Source organism: Cinclus cinclus, chromosome 9 (assembly GCF_963662255.1).
Source record: "Cinclus cinclus chromosome 9, bCinCin1.1, whole genome shotgun sequence".
In the NCBI taxonomy this organism is placed as follows: domain Eukaryota; kingdom Metazoa; phylum Chordata; class Aves; order Passeriformes; family Cinclidae; genus Cinclus; species Cinclus cinclus.
The window spans coordinates 27,396,193-27,411,248 of record NC_085054.1 but is presented as its reverse complement, the minus strand read 5'-3'; the positions used below and the strand labels follow the sequence as shown (position 1 = coordinate 27,411,248).

General features: G+C 41.8%; 1 protein-coding gene across 3 annotated transcripts in view; it reads right to left on the bottom strand.

Annotated features, from left to right (window-relative positions):
• KIF5C (kinesin family member 5C) overlaps nucleotides 1–15,056 on the bottom strand; it is a 58,997-nt gene that overhangs the window by 21,588 nt on the left and 22,353 nt on the right. For 2 of the 3 annotated variants that reach the window (XM_062498388.1, XM_062498387.1), the window contains exons 3-11: nucleotides 14,866–14,939; nucleotides 11,670–11,774; nucleotides 9,119–9,167; nucleotides 8,244–8,299; nucleotides 6,716–6,803; nucleotides 5,169–5,293; nucleotides 3,544–3,648; nucleotides 3,032–3,180; nucleotides 357–505 (exon numbers count right to left, since the gene is read on the bottom strand). In XM_062498388.1, the coding sequence (XP_062354372.1) occupies nucleotides 357–505; nucleotides 3,032–3,180; nucleotides 3,544–3,648; nucleotides 5,169–5,293; nucleotides 6,716–6,803; nucleotides 8,244–8,299; nucleotides 9,119–9,167; nucleotides 11,670–11,774; nucleotides 14,866–14,939 (900 nt within the window). The remainder of the gene's footprint in view (nucleotides 1–356; nucleotides 506–3,031; nucleotides 3,181–3,543; nucleotides 3,649–5,168; nucleotides 5,294–6,715; nucleotides 6,804–8,243; nucleotides 8,300–9,118; nucleotides 9,168–11,669; nucleotides 11,775–14,865; nucleotides 14,940–15,056) is intronic. The other variant, XM_062498389.1, reaches the window with a different exon arrangement.

Below are 15,056 nucleotides of genomic sequence, written 5' to 3'. Positions count from 1 at the left end.
ATTATAAAACAAAAAAATACATATAATGACATTTTCCCGGTTTTTTATTCCTATCATTAACAATTTTAGAATTAGTGCTTCCTCCTGTGCTCTCTGCCCTGAAATCACTGATTTTGGCATTTTCTGGTTTCTCCTACAAATGGCTGCTGGTTTGCCTGGTTTTTCTCCTTCACCTTTCATTATTATTATTATTATTATTAATAATAATAATAATAATAATAATAATAATAATAATAATAATAATGTGGAGTAATAATGTGAGTTTAGATTTAGTGATCAGACACAATTAATTCCAATTGTGATTTAGGGCAAGATTTCAACACAGACACATCCAGCTCCCAATTTTTGGCACCTACCATTCCTCCACCTGTTCAGCTCCAGCTCCAGGTGCTGGATAACATTCTTTAAACTTTTGTTTTTGTCCTTCTCCTTCTCATACTTCTTCTTCCACTCCTCTGCTGTCAGCTCCAGGTTCACAGACACCGTGTTCTTGATGGTCTTGGCCCTGCACAACAAAACAGCTCAGCTGCTTTGGGATTTTTATCCCAGTGCAACAGTGGGGATTGGGAATTTTTCATTGATGCACATGGAAATGAACAGAGCAGTTGTGGAATCCCCATGGGAAGGGGAGGAAAGAGTGAGGAAAAAAGGGGGAAGGAAAAGGAGGAAAGGAAAGGGGGAAAAGGGGAGAAAGGGGGAAAAGGGGAGAAAGGGGGAAAAGGGGGAAAAGGGGGGAAAGGGGGGAAAGGGGGGAAAGGGGGGAAAGGGAAAGGGAAAGGGAAAGGGAAAGGGAAAGGGAAAGGGAAAGGGAAAGGGAAAGGGAAAGGGAAAGGGAAAGGGAAGGAAAAACTCTGGAGCCAGGCTCAGGAGTTCCTGCCTCCCTAGGCAAAAATCTCCCAAATTTCCACCCTCCTAACAACCAGCAACACTTTGTTATTGTGCAAGGGCTCAGCTCCAGCCCAACCCAAACAACTGTACCAGGAAATGCAAAGCAAGCAGAAAACAAGGCCCAGCACCTACTCCAGAAAATCCACCCTGAAAAGGGAAACCAAACCCATCACTGTGAATTAAGAAAGCCTCAGATCTTTGCCCTTCACTGCTCAGACACCGAGTCCCTTCAAATGCCTCCAGTGTTGTTGAATAAAGCAGAAGATAAGGAAAAGAATAACAGATAAACCCCCAGCAGTTTATTGAGCTCCAGAGATTCTCACTCTGCGGCAAGCAGGGCTTTTATTACCTTAAAAGTATTTTTTAAATAATCCTGTGCTTTTTAAAATAATTCCTCGTGGTCAGGGTTTACGCTCTGTCAAAAGCACAGCTCAAGTTTCCACTCATTTAACTGCACCAGGGGAAAAAAAATTCCCCACCTCACCAGGAAGTTTCTCCTGATGATGGATGAAGCCCTTGCTGACAACTAAAATTAACCATGAGATAAAAACATAAGAAAAGCTGGAGCAGAAAGAGCTGGTTCACTACTGTCAGAGGAGCACTTGTACGGCTTGACTGGTACGAGAGCTCCTCTGAAGATGGATTTTATTCCTGACATTTATTTTAATGGTGACATAATTCTTTCTTTTCCCAGGAAAAATGGAGGAATCAGCAATCAGCCGTGAGTCATGGACCTTTCCCTTCAATGCTGTTGGGGTCCCCAGTTGTGTCACATCAGAAAAATGAGACACAACAACCCAAGAGCCTGGAAGAGAATCCCCATGAGACAGCAGCATTCCCACCCAAAATCCTGAGTGAGATGATCCATGGGCTGCTCTGCACAGAGCACCAGTCCTCCCAGGGAAATACAAATTATTTCCTTCCTGACAATTCAGTGCTGTCCATGAGCAAATCCTCACTGATATTTCCCTGCTTTCCCAGTTCTCGCACTGCCATCCTGGTCCTCACTGGGGATCACCCTCAAAATGTTCCTCCCCCCAGGAAACCTGAATATTTAGCCAGTCAGAAAACTGCTTTGCACCCCAAAAAAGGGCAAATTTTACCGATTGCTGAAAAGAGGAATGAAACCAAAAGGAATGTAGAGTGAAATTGGACTTGGAACTGGAGTCCAGAGCTGTTCATGCTCTTTATTTAATTCCTGCATCTCAGCATGCTTGTTGTTTGCTCAGCACATGACGTGATCAGTGAAAGTTTGGATCTTCAATAGCTAGAAATCATGCTCAGCTCACAATGGGGGGAAAGAACCTACAAAGCTACTCTTTAATCTGATTTTGTGCATGGCCACTGCCTCTTTTTGCAGCCCAGAAACTCCGCGTGGTGGAAAACAACCCCATTTTGAAAGTACTGTATCCTCCAGCTGGTCAGCTCTCTTTCAAACACTCCTAACTCGCCAGTATTTTTCCTTTCTGCTACTACACAAATCCAACAGAACGAGTAATTTTCCAAAGGATCTGAGTTCTCCTCAATTATCACAAAAGCAGTAATTACATAACGAGCCTGACCTATTTCTGCAAACTTTCCCAATGTATTTCATATCACTCTTGTCAACAAACACACATGGAAGAGAAATTTTCTTTCTGGATCCTTCCATCCTTTTTGTTCCTAAATTGTCCAGACTCTCCAAACACCAGGTCCATGAACTACCAGGGCAAGCTCTCAAAGCTGACAATATTACAGAGTGCACATTTTTTTTTACAACCACAACAATGATTCCTGAGGTGGAATTCAAGGAGAAGACACCTCTTAAAAGCCTCAACAGCGCTTTTGAATTTTTCCACGGAAGAACGCCCAGTGCCTTTATCTTTCCCACAAAATTCCCAGGAATTATGACAACACTTTGTACTTCCTGCAGGATAAAAATTCAACCAGGAAGGAATTCAAAACTCCATGGATTCCCCAGTCCTTCAATCCCACTCTGCTCCCCAGCAGAGCGGCCGCCGGCCAACGCCACCACTGATTTCCCTGCTACCACTGGGAATAAAGAAACACTCCCTGAGGGGTTTTTTTTAACAACTCCAGAAACCACAAGCTCTGGATTCCAAAGGCCTGGGGATGCATCCAGGCTGATCCCAGTGGGGCTCACCTCTGGCCAAACATCAGGGTGGACTTGGTCTCTGCCTCGTTGAACACGGAGGGGGAGCAGCAGATGACGATGGTGGTCCTGCAGTTGCCACCCAGGGAATCCTGCAGGATCCTGGTCATCTTGCTGTCTCTGTAGGGAACGTGGGTTTTCTGACCCGAACACAAACAGGAGACAAGAACAATTCTTGTGAGCAGCGCAGGGAGAGAGAACGTGAGTCCACGAGGACAGGAGCCACCATTTCTTCTGCTTGTGCCAAGATCTGCTTACTCCTCCAGTGACACTACTGAGAATTAATTCCTCATCTGGGGGCACCACAGCCAAATCTTCTCATATTTTCATTTCATATTTTCATTTTCGTATTTCTCATATTCTCATTTTCCCCATATTTTCTCCCTTCAGAGCCGAAATGTCAGCTCCTTTTACTCTTCCCCTTTTATTTTTTTTTCCCCTGTGGATGGCAAAGGAACAGAGAAATAAAAGCCCCTCATCACCCCCCAGACAGGATTACTTACAGTTCCCTCTGCCAAGGCCGAGATCACATTGCCCAGAGCAGACAAAGACTTATTGATATTTTTAGCTTCATCCAGAACTGCCCCCTCTGCTCCAGTTTTGCTGACCTGCCAAAGAGAGCAGGCAAGAGTCAGGCTCTGCTGGCAGCACACAAAGCTCCAGCCCTGCAGAGCTGTGCCTAAAGATGCTCCTGGAGCAGCAAAGCCCGGCTTAGCTTGACGTGGGCGACGAGAATTTCACATCAACTTTTTATATCAAATCCTTACATCAACTTTTGTCGCTTTTTTTGTTGGTGCGAGCCTGTGGTAATTCCACTTTTCTCCCACTCCGAGAGCAAGCTGTGCCCAATTTGATTCAGGGTGAAGTCTGTGCTCACCTGAGGACATTTGGGAATCATTTCCAAGGCCAAGCTGTCCACACAGACAGGGAGCACCACGGGGGGACTCCCAGCAGCCCCAAAATGAGCATCTTGCCTCTGGATTTTGTTTGCACGGACCAAAAATATCCAAAAAATCACAGATTTTGTTCGTGGCCGCTGCCTCCTGGTTTTTTGCATGTGGTGGGAAACAGCTCATTTTCACACCAAGACAAATGTATTGTGCTCTACAACTGAAAAATGCTATTTTACACAGTCCTGACTTGCTGGGATTTTTCATTTCTGCTACTACGCGAACAAAACAAAATTTGGGTTTTCCAAAATATTCAAATCCATATCTTTTTCTCTGCAGTGGAACTATCTGTACTTTCACCTAAAAATACCCCATGACATGAAGGAAAAGCGGTTGTGTCTTTTAAGAAGACCCAAGAAATCCAAATTTCAGGTTTTCTGTACCATGTCCAGACATAATAAAGCACAAAAGTTCGTTTTTTTTCAGAGGAGAGGAGTGCCTGGCCAGGCCCTCATTTTGTAAACATCATAAAGAGCTTTTAATTTAACATCTCTACGCAATCATATTAACATGATTAATTACTCTGACAAATCACTTCAGCATTGCACCCATGGGTTATCAATTAACGTGTACAATGAGCAGCCCAAAATCCCAATAAAGCTGATTTTGAACATTCCAGAAGATATCAGAATGACAGCTGGGAAATATTTTTGCATTGCAGCACTGTTCTAAGCCATTACTCTTTTGGTAAATAGATAAAAGTCGTTTCCTGGGGTTTATTTTTCTACATTGGAAAGCAGAAATAGTCACCACAATCAAGATTCAGGGAGCTTCGAGCAGACTTGGAAACTGCTGCTATTTCACTCATTTAATATGTGAAATATTTATTTAAAAAAAACTAGAAACAGGACATGACAATACAAGCAAGTGAAAGTATGTCCAATTTGATAAATTATATCAAAATTACATTCCTTTTTTCAGCTACACAGACATAAATGTGGAGGTAGGAAAAAAATGCAGGAGGTACACAAGAATACACTGGTTCAACTCACTCCGTTATAAAAACAGATTTTTTGGGGGGGTTTCATGTCAATAATTCTGATCTGCTCCCTTTCCCCATCCCACATTAAAAAAAAAAAAAATTAAAATAGCCTTGTTAAAGATAAGCTCTGTGAGACACCCTCACATCCTCAGTGTGGGATCCCAGTGGGAATTTCCCAGGAAAAAGGAGAATTTACCTTCTCACTGCCAGCCAAGTCCACCAGGTAAAGCTTCCCACTGAGTTTCTTCTCCGTTTCCACGTTCTCCTGTTTGATATTGATGAGGAAGATGCTGTGGCTCCTCGAGCTGTGCTCATTCATATCTGAAACCACAGGGCACAGCTGTTGGTAAAATCCCTTTCAAGCCTGGCAAGGAATTCCATCCCATCTGAGCTGATCCCACCACATTCCCAAATCCCAGAGGAGCTGGGACAGGTCTTGGTGTAATTCTGGGAGGAGAGCTCACATTCAGCAAAAGTTTTCATACAAACCATACTGTTAAATGTAATTAAATTAAATTTAATTTAAATTAAAATTAGAATAAATTAAATTAAATTAAATTGCCGAGTGGATTTTATTGCTTGCACAGGTAAAATTCCCCCCTTGGCCCAGGTCACAGGTAAAACACAGCTCCAGTTTCAGCTTCCATTTATTTGAAGTTTGATTTTAACCCTGTTATGCTAGAATTCCAGAAAGTAGCAAAAAGAAAATGCTAAGAATCAAGAAACCACTTTGTCATCTGTTTTCTCCATTTTCTCTGTTACCACAAACCCACCTCCATCTTTTCCCATCAATATTCATATTTATCTGAATTCCCTTCATCTCCAAACTCAAGGTTGTTTGTTTCTTTTTTCCCCCAATTTTCTCCTTGCCGTTTCAGCCCAGTGAAATACATTTGTCAAAACTTCTCTGGGTGCACCAAAAGCTACAGGCAAAAGTTGTATTTGGGTATTTTTGTTAAAGAAAACAGCAGGAACAGCAGGAGGAAATGTTCCTCAGAATAAATTTATATCAGTATGATGGCAAAAAAGCAATATAATATTTACCAAAGGAAGAAGGCAGAGACAGAGAACAGAAAGGGCATCAAAAGAAGTCAAACTTAAATTAAAAATAAAACCACCAAAACCCCCACAAATATACCCCAAAATACCACCTCACAACCAAGTATTTTATATTTTATATATAAAATATAAATATATATATTTAGTTTTATAAACTGAGGTTCTGCCAAATCCACTGCTTGGATCAGGGACATCTTCCAGTATAAATTTGGGAAGAGGTCTTTTTATCCCCATTCATGCAAGTTTGGATTATTGTGGGGTTTAATTCCTGAAGATTTGTTTGTTTGGCCATTACTGGATCCAGTGCTTTGACAGGCAGAGGTTGGAAAGGGCCCTGCACTCCCAGGGAATTACAGCCCCGAGGAAAATGGAAATGCATCATTTTAGCTCTTTGTAATTCCGAAATATCTCCGCTCTGAGCACCTGTCGCTGTGGGATTTATGGAGCAATTCCATTTGATAGTGCCAGGCCTTCCATTCCGAGCTGGGAGCTGGAAGCCGGCGGAGGTTCTGTACAAAAGCACAGAGCCAATTAGCTGGAAGTTAATTTCAGCAATTAACCATTTCAGCAGCATTAAATCATTCCCAAAGCAACCCCGAGTCCTTGGTGGCCAGGAGGGATAAATCCATAAATCCCTTGGCAGCCCCTCTGGAGAGAATTCCAGAGAATTCCAGGGATGCTCACTTGTCACGGCCACGTGCCGGTTGGCCTTCCCTTCATCGATGACATCCAGAACTTCTTCAGGACTGGACACAAACCTTTCTGTGCAGCCCTGGGACAGAAAAGTGGGAATCAGGAATGTTCAATGGGAATCAGGAATGGTTCCAGTGGGAATCAGGAATGTTCCGGGGGAATCAGGAATGGTCAGTGGGAATCAGGAATGTTCAATGGGAATCAGGAATGGTTCCAGTGGGAATCAGGAATGTTCCATGGGAATCAGGAATGTTCAATGGGAATCAGGAATGGTTCAGGTGGGAATCAGGAATGTTCAGTGGGAATCAGGAATGTTCAATGGGAATTGGGAATGGTCAGTGGGAATCAGGAATGGTTCAGTGGGAATCAGGAATGGTCAGTGGGAATCAGGAATGGTTCAGGTGGGAATCAGGAATGGTTCAGTGGGAATCAGGAATGTTCAATGGGAATCAGGAATGTTCAGTGGGAATCAGGAATGTTCCATGGGAATCAGGAATGTTCCATGGGAATCAGGAATGTTCCATGGGAATTAGGAATGGTTCAGGTGGGAATCAGGAATGTTCAGTGGGAATCAGGAATGTTCAATGGGAATCAGGAATGTTCAATGGGAATTAGGAATGGTTCAGGTGGAAATCAGGAATGTTCAATGGGAATCAGGAATGTTCAATGGGAATTAGGAATGGTTCAGGTGGGAATCAGGAATGTTCAATGGGAATCAGGAATGTTTGTTCAGCACTAATGAACAAAATAATCATCGGATCCAGCCACATCCCACGGGATCGTGGGCGAGGCACTGGACCCCAACCTGCCTTGGGGTGACTTCCAGGGGAAACTTGGGAGCCATTTTTTTTCCAGGGGATTAAAGGCTCAGTGAAATCCAAGCACACAGCATGAAATTTTCCACAGAAGTCATGGAATGATGCCGCATACATTCCTAATTTGGGACTTCATACCCAAGTTAATTCTTCTCCCTCAAACTACAAGACAATGTGGACTGTCATTCTCTCTCCATGCAATGTTGCTGAATAAATTATTTTATCAATTTCTTTTTGCTCCTCAAGCTGAGGATAAACAGAAAACTATTATATATACATTATTTAGCCTCACATGTGTCCGTATCAAGAATACTGCGTTCAAGTGAGGGCCCAGAAACTCATAAAACAAATTCCTAACCCAACCAATCTGTTCTGAACTACTGCAGCACCCATGCAGCAAAATATTAAAGAACAAAATTCCTCAAGTTGTTCCCTTTCATATCTGACATGAAAGGGGAATGTGAATACTTGAAGTTTAACAGCATCCTAACAAAATGGCAATGTTCAAAGCCAGGAAAACAAAACAAACACGATTCAAGACCATTAATATTTCAGGAAACTTGTTTAAACCCAGGAGCCAATACAACTTGAACATTGAATTATTCCATCAAACACACTGGATGGAAATGGAAGTGTGTAAAGAAATGCATTTGGTGGGGGGGGGGGGTGGAAATTAAAAGCTAAGGATAAAATTCTGCTTTTACCTTAACATAGGGGACTCTGTTTTTATCTTCATGTACAGCAAGGTTTGTCTTTGACACTGGAGAAAGACGTGGAGATCATTAGGAATATTCCAGAGGTGAAAAATAAAAGTGTCAGCTCCAGGCATGACAGACATATTTTGGGGATGGAAATTTGTAAATGAGATCTGCAGTCATCCCCCCACTCCGTATGAACCTGCAATATTTCTGAAATATTCACATAGAAATCGTTTCCTGCTCTGTCAATCTCGTACCTGTTTATTTAAATTTAACTTTGGGGCACAAAAGCTTTATGTTTATTGCTTGGGTGAATTAAATACACTCAGGCTAAGCTGGGTTTTGGCAAAGCAGGGGAGACAGGAGAGCAGCCTGGAATTCAGAACAGCTCAGAGCCACATTTACAGACATTTATATAATTACAGACATTTATATATTTAAGACACTTCTACCTTTACAGCCATTTCTGCCCTCACGCTGATTAACAAAAATCACTTTTATTAACACACAGCATGCAGAGGTATGAACTGGGAAAGAAGCAGATCCCCCCACCAGACTGCCCTGACAGAAGAGAAGCAAGGGATCATTCCAAAACACCCGCAGCATTTTTAAACCAGATTTCCTTGGAGAACTCCCCTTGCCAAGGAGCCCCAGCCCTGCCTTGCAGGCTGTGAAATCCTCAGCACTCTCTGATCCACACCAAAACTCGTGCTCTGCACAGGCAGGTGCACAGGAGGCAGATCAGATGATGGAAGCTGCAAAATTCTCCAGTTTAAATTTAATCCCCTCCTAAATAAAGTCACTGTTTCCCCCCCAAGGCTTTGGTTCAAAGCTCTGGATAAATCCAAGGCACTCAGTCACATAAAAATCACAGAACTTACCATCAAGTAGGTCCCTGATTTTGTCCAAATATATCTCAAAGTAGGAAACCTGATTAAATAATGACAAACATCACAGGTTTAAACGTTGCTGATTTAATGTCTTGCTGTCTCTGAGTTTTCCATCCCTGTCACAGCACCAAAATAAAAATAAAACTCCACCTTCCACTCGGTTTAAATTCCATCTTTCATGGGAACACATTTGTATCTTGAATGATTTACAAGCCATTGATCTTCCTCTATTTATCAATGATTCATCAGGAAAGTAGACCAAAAAAACCCTGCAGGCAAACCTCATCTCCTTTTTTTTTTTTTTTTCCAATTGTAACATAGGCAAAATTGACAAAAAAACCCTGAACTGAATCAAACCAAGCCAGCTCCTGCCACATCTGTGCAGCAGCATCGTGACAAGGGTCAGGTTTGAGGATTGTAAAGATTGTACATTGATTTTTTTACACCCACCCCAGAAAAAAAAAAACAAAAACAAAAAAACCAGAGAGCACCTTTACCATTCCATCTCCATAAGCCTCAGCAATATATATTAAATTAAACTTTTAAACGAAGCACATGTGACAGTTCTGCCCTGAACCAAATCCAAAGAAGAAAATGAAAATGAGTTTTGCTGTAACAAAGAAAGTCAATTGTCCTCAAAAAAAAAAAAAAAGAAAAATAAGAAGGAGAATGAATGAATGAATGAATGAGTTTCTTAATAAAAGGGGATTTGACTCACAGAAGGAAACAGAAATGTGTGAGAAGAGCAGGGCCTAACCCTTCCCTAATTAAGGTTTATCCAGATTATTTAGCTGGAATATCACATGGCTGCATTCTAGGTATCAGTGAACTCCTGGTATTTAGTATAAAGTCTCATTTTCTCTCGTCTGAAAAATAATTTCTGGGCTTTTTACACTGATGGGTCGAACTGCTATTAAACACTGACGTATTTTGCATTTTTGCCTTTACTCCCCCATTTAAAGCCCTCTAGACCAGCTGATTCCAGCAGCCCAGTTAGACCAGTCTTAATATTTTACAATGAAAACCAACACTCCCACAGAGCAGAGACCAAATTCCAAATGGTTCCCTATGGGAGAGGGAAAAACCAAAATGCCATTAATTGTGAGTGTCATAATGAGTAATTAGAGAAGAGTGTGACAGTTTGGTGGCAGAACATTTCTCTCCCTGACTGCTCCTTGCAGAGCTTTTCTGGGAGAGCTTCATCAGCTCTGCTGGGAATAATTACTGGAACCATTGTGTGCTTTCCCATGTGGCAGGTCAGGAATTTCCTACAGCTCGGGGTCCCCACTTGTTGGTACCCAAGGGCTGGAATTGCAGCAGCCCCAGGGAAGATTTCCAGAGGAGGGCAGGGAACCAGTATGGAAATTCAGAAGGGTCTCTCCAAATTTTACAACCTGGAAGCATATCATATGTAATATGAAATATTTGTAATATTTTTTGTCTGTACCTCAAGCTGAGAAGTTTCCCGAAACACGACCAAGCCCTTCCAGAAGATTGTTCAGAGGCCCAAGATGATCAAAATAAACACACAAATATTCCCCCAGGACCACTTCAAGGCATTTAATGCAAATAAAGTGACTAAAAATGTGGCTTATCTCTAAATTTAAGCACAAAAAGGACAGAGAGCTCCACTCCCAGGGAGCAGCAGGAGAAGGGACAGAGGCTTCACCTCTACCCGTGCTCAGCTACTGAAATATTTAGGTCTGGATTCATTTTGGGGTAGAGATGACAAAGGAAGCTCCTTTTCCTGCAATCCATGGGGGTTTTACTGATTTCTGCTTGGAAAGAGGCTGCAGCCTGAGCTGGGCTGTGCCAGGTGGACCCAAATGGGCACTGGGAATTAAAGTTCATTCCCAGGATGGGCACTGGGAATTAATTGAAATTCACTCCCAGGATGGGCACTGGGAATAAAAGTTCATTCCCAATATGGGCACTGGGAATTAATTAAAGTTCACACCCAGAATGGGCACTGGGAATTAATTAAACTTCACTCCCAGAATGGACATTGGGAATTAAAGTTTATTCCCATGATGGGCAGTGGGAATTAAAAGTTCATTCCCAGGATGAATTAAATTAAACTGGGAATTAAAGTTCACTCACAAGCATTTGGGAGATCATCCAGCTGGGATCAAGGAAAGGACATGGAAAAACATTGGACCACCAGGAATTCAAGAATCCCTTCTGAACATCCTCCCCACTTTCAATCCCACATCCTTGAGCTGAAACGTCGGGATTTTCCCAAATTTCCTGCGGCCCTGTGGTGTTTATGGTCAGAACCAGCAGGGTCCAATCTCTGGAGGAGCTGCAGCAAATCAATATTTAGCTGCCCCAAGGGTTCCTCCAGCAAACCTGAGCTGGACACACACACTCCAGAAAAAAAATTCCAGCAGCGGCATGAGGTGAGTTCTAGGAAGCAGCGTCAGCGATTAATATCGAAATTTGTGCTGTGAAAAAGGGATGGAGGGAAAGAAATAAACAAACCCCGGAACATTCCAAGGCAGATTCCTTCCATCACACAACAGGGCACTCCACGCTCCTTTACCTTTATGTGGAACTCCAGGTTCTCATCCATGGAGTAGATGTGGTCGAAGATGTCGTGTGCAATTCTGGGGATGATTCCCATCAGCTGGGGGTCGTGCAGCTTCCCCTGCGGACACAAAACCCAGCCCTTCCTCAGGGAGAGGACAGCAGGGACATTCATCCCGAATCTCCTCTTCCAGAGGGTCCCTATGGATTAAATACGGATTTATTTCCAGCGGGGGATTAACGCGGCGCTCAGAAATGGACGCAGAACAAGCTGGAATTCCTGACCCATGGAGCATCCCTGTGTCCTGTCCCGGCATGTGTCTGAGTGACGAACACACCAAACATCCAACCCCCAGCCTGATTCTCCCTCTTCAAGGATTTTGGGAATTCTTCAGCTCCAAGAAGCATCAAAGCATCCTGCTTTTAGGATGGGGGGAAAATCTGGGTTATGGGGATTGGAGGATTCCAGTAAAATATTCCACATTGGAGCCCGCCAGGCTTGGAGGGAACTAAAAAAAAAAAAAAATCTGCTTTCCATATTAATTTGTACAACGACCTTCCCTTGCTCTTTTAGGAGCTGAATATTAACTCATCCCAAAAATCCCCCTCATGGCTCCTTCCCCTGCCTCGCTCTTGTCGGGAGAGGCGGCGCCACCGAAATGGGATGAAAAACGTAAATTTGAGATAAAAACCATTCCCTGCCTCCAGCTTCCACTGAGTTTCTGCTCCCAAACGTTCCGTGAAACTCTTCAACATTCAACAACGACTCAGCAGTCGAGGATTCCATCAGAACACGGTGCCTGGAGTAAATCTTTGTCCAATTAAAGCTGCACAAAAAAATACTCTTACTCCAAGCAGTGGGAGGGAATTATTACTATTTTTGAAAAATACAGCAGGCAACCACACAAGTCCTGATCTCAAAATGATAATTTCCAAAGGTGAAATGCAACATTTGAGGAGGGGCTGCTTTAATTCAGGACGTTGACAAAATAATTCTAATTTATAGCTCTGCTGTGGGGTCAAAGCCCAGCAAATTAACTTATGGTGGGAAAAAAAACGTGGGGTTTATTAAAACGTGTGGGGGGTTTTGTTTGTTTTTTTGAGTTTTTGGTGGTTTTTTTGGTTGGGGTTTTTTGGTTTTTTTGGTGGTTTTTTTTTTTTGTGGGTTTGGTTTTTTTTTGTTTTGTTTTGTTGTTGTTTTCGTTTTTGTTTTGTTGGGGTTTTTTTTGCTTTGCTTTTGTTATTATTTTTTTTCCCCACCTTGCTATTCAGGAAACAACAACAACAAAAAAAAAATCGGAAAGCTTTTCCTGGCTTTGTTACACCCCCATATCCTGGTGGATTTTAACACCACTGACACATTCCCCATTCCCCACAAAATCCTCCGGAACAGCTTCACCAAGAGGATTTACCATTTCTTCAACTTCTGACTATTTTTTTTTTTTTTAATCCTTTTCCACACCACATTTATCACTTTACAGGGGGATGTTAGGCTAAAACAGGGATTAAAGTTGAATATAAACCCGACTCCACTTTGAAACAGCTTTTCCCTTTATTAAAGCAGCCTCGTTTTTCCACGGTCATTCCCTTTATAATTCGGAATAAAAAACTGGATTTAGTTTTTTGTTTTTTTTTTTTTCCCTGGGCCATGTGGAAGCAGCAGCTCGAGCCCTGCAGAAATTTTGATTTAATTACAGCTGGAGCTGGTGGATTATTCAGGATTGTGGCATCTGTGATTTCCCCCCTCCTGCCAAGGACAGGATTAATTAATCGCTAATTGCATCCTCCAGGAATGCAGATTTTCCCTGTGGTTTATTCCCTTTATCCTTCACCTGTGGGAATTGTGGAGTGAATTTATTGGGGTGATGCTGAGCCCAGGAAAGCTGGGTTTTCATTTTCACAAAGCCTGGCTTTGTTAGGCTGAGCTGCCCCAGAGTGGGGAGGAACAGCCTGGATGGGAACCTGGAATTTCAGCAGGGAAATTGGAATATCTTCTAGCTGACCCCAGAAAAATCCCAAATCACAGGAGAACCCATCAGCTGATCCCAGAAAAATCCCAAGTCACGGAAAAATCCTTCAGCTGATCCCAAAAAAATCCCAAATCACAGGGAAACCCTTCAGCTGATCCCAAAAAAAATTCCAAATCATGGGAAACCCTTCAGCTGATCCCAAAAAAAATCCCAAATCATGGGAAACCCCTTCAGCTGATCCCAAAAAAAATCCCAAATCACAGGAAAACCCTTGTAGCTGATCCCAAAAAAATCCCAAGTCACGGGAAAACCTTTCTAGATGATCACAAAAAAATCCAAAAAACAGGAAAATCCTTCTAGGTGTTCCCAAAAAAATCCCAAATCATGGGAAAACCCTTCAGCTGATCCCAAAAAAAATCCCAAGTCACGGGAAAATCCTTCTAGGTGATCTCAAAAACCCCAAATCACAGGAAAATCATTCTAGCTTATCCCAAAAAAATAAAACCCAAATCACAGGAAAATCCTTCCAGCCACACCTGATGTGGTTTGCTTGGTGTTTGTTCTAAAATAAATTTGGGATTTATTCAGAGAAATTTGGGATTTATTCAGGAAAATTTTGGATTTATTAAAATAAATTTTCGATTTATTAAAATAAATTTTGGATTTATTGAGATAAATTTCAGATTTATTCAGGTAAATTTGGGATTTATTCTGATAAATTTGGGATTTGCTTAGATATATTTCGGATTTATTCGGGTAAATTTGGGATTTATTCTGATAAATTTGGGATTTGCTTAGATATATTTCGGATTTATTCAGGTAAATTTGGGATTTATTTAGATACATTTGGGATTTATTCAGGTAAATTTGGGATTTATTCAGATAAATTTGGGATTTATTTAGATAAATTTATGATTTATTCAGATACATTTTTGATTTATTCAGATAAATTTTGGATTCATTTAGATAAATTTTGGATTTATTCAGGTAAATTTGGGATTTATTCAGATACATTTGGGATTTATTGAAACATCTGTTGAAAAAACTTTGAGGACAATAAAAATCCCCGTGGAATGAGCTGCTAAAGGCCGAACATTCCCAAATCCATTTTTTCCAGTTTCTCCCAGCTCAGAGCTACAGGGATGTTCCTTGCCCAGGTAATGAATTTTGCAGATGGAATTTCACTCTTTCCCACCCAAATTTCCCATTTTCCAGTTTTTGGTGGAATTCTGCCCCCGGTACCTCCATGGTGTGGGTTTTTCCTGACGAGGTCTGTCCATAAGCAAAGATTGTGCCATTGTAACCTTCCAGAACATCTGCCAAAAAAAAAAAAAAAAAAAAAAAAAGAAAACAAAACCAAAAATAATTTAAAATTCTTTCATCGCACCCTCAAGCTGAATTATCGCCATTTTTAAAAAAATAATTAAAACCTT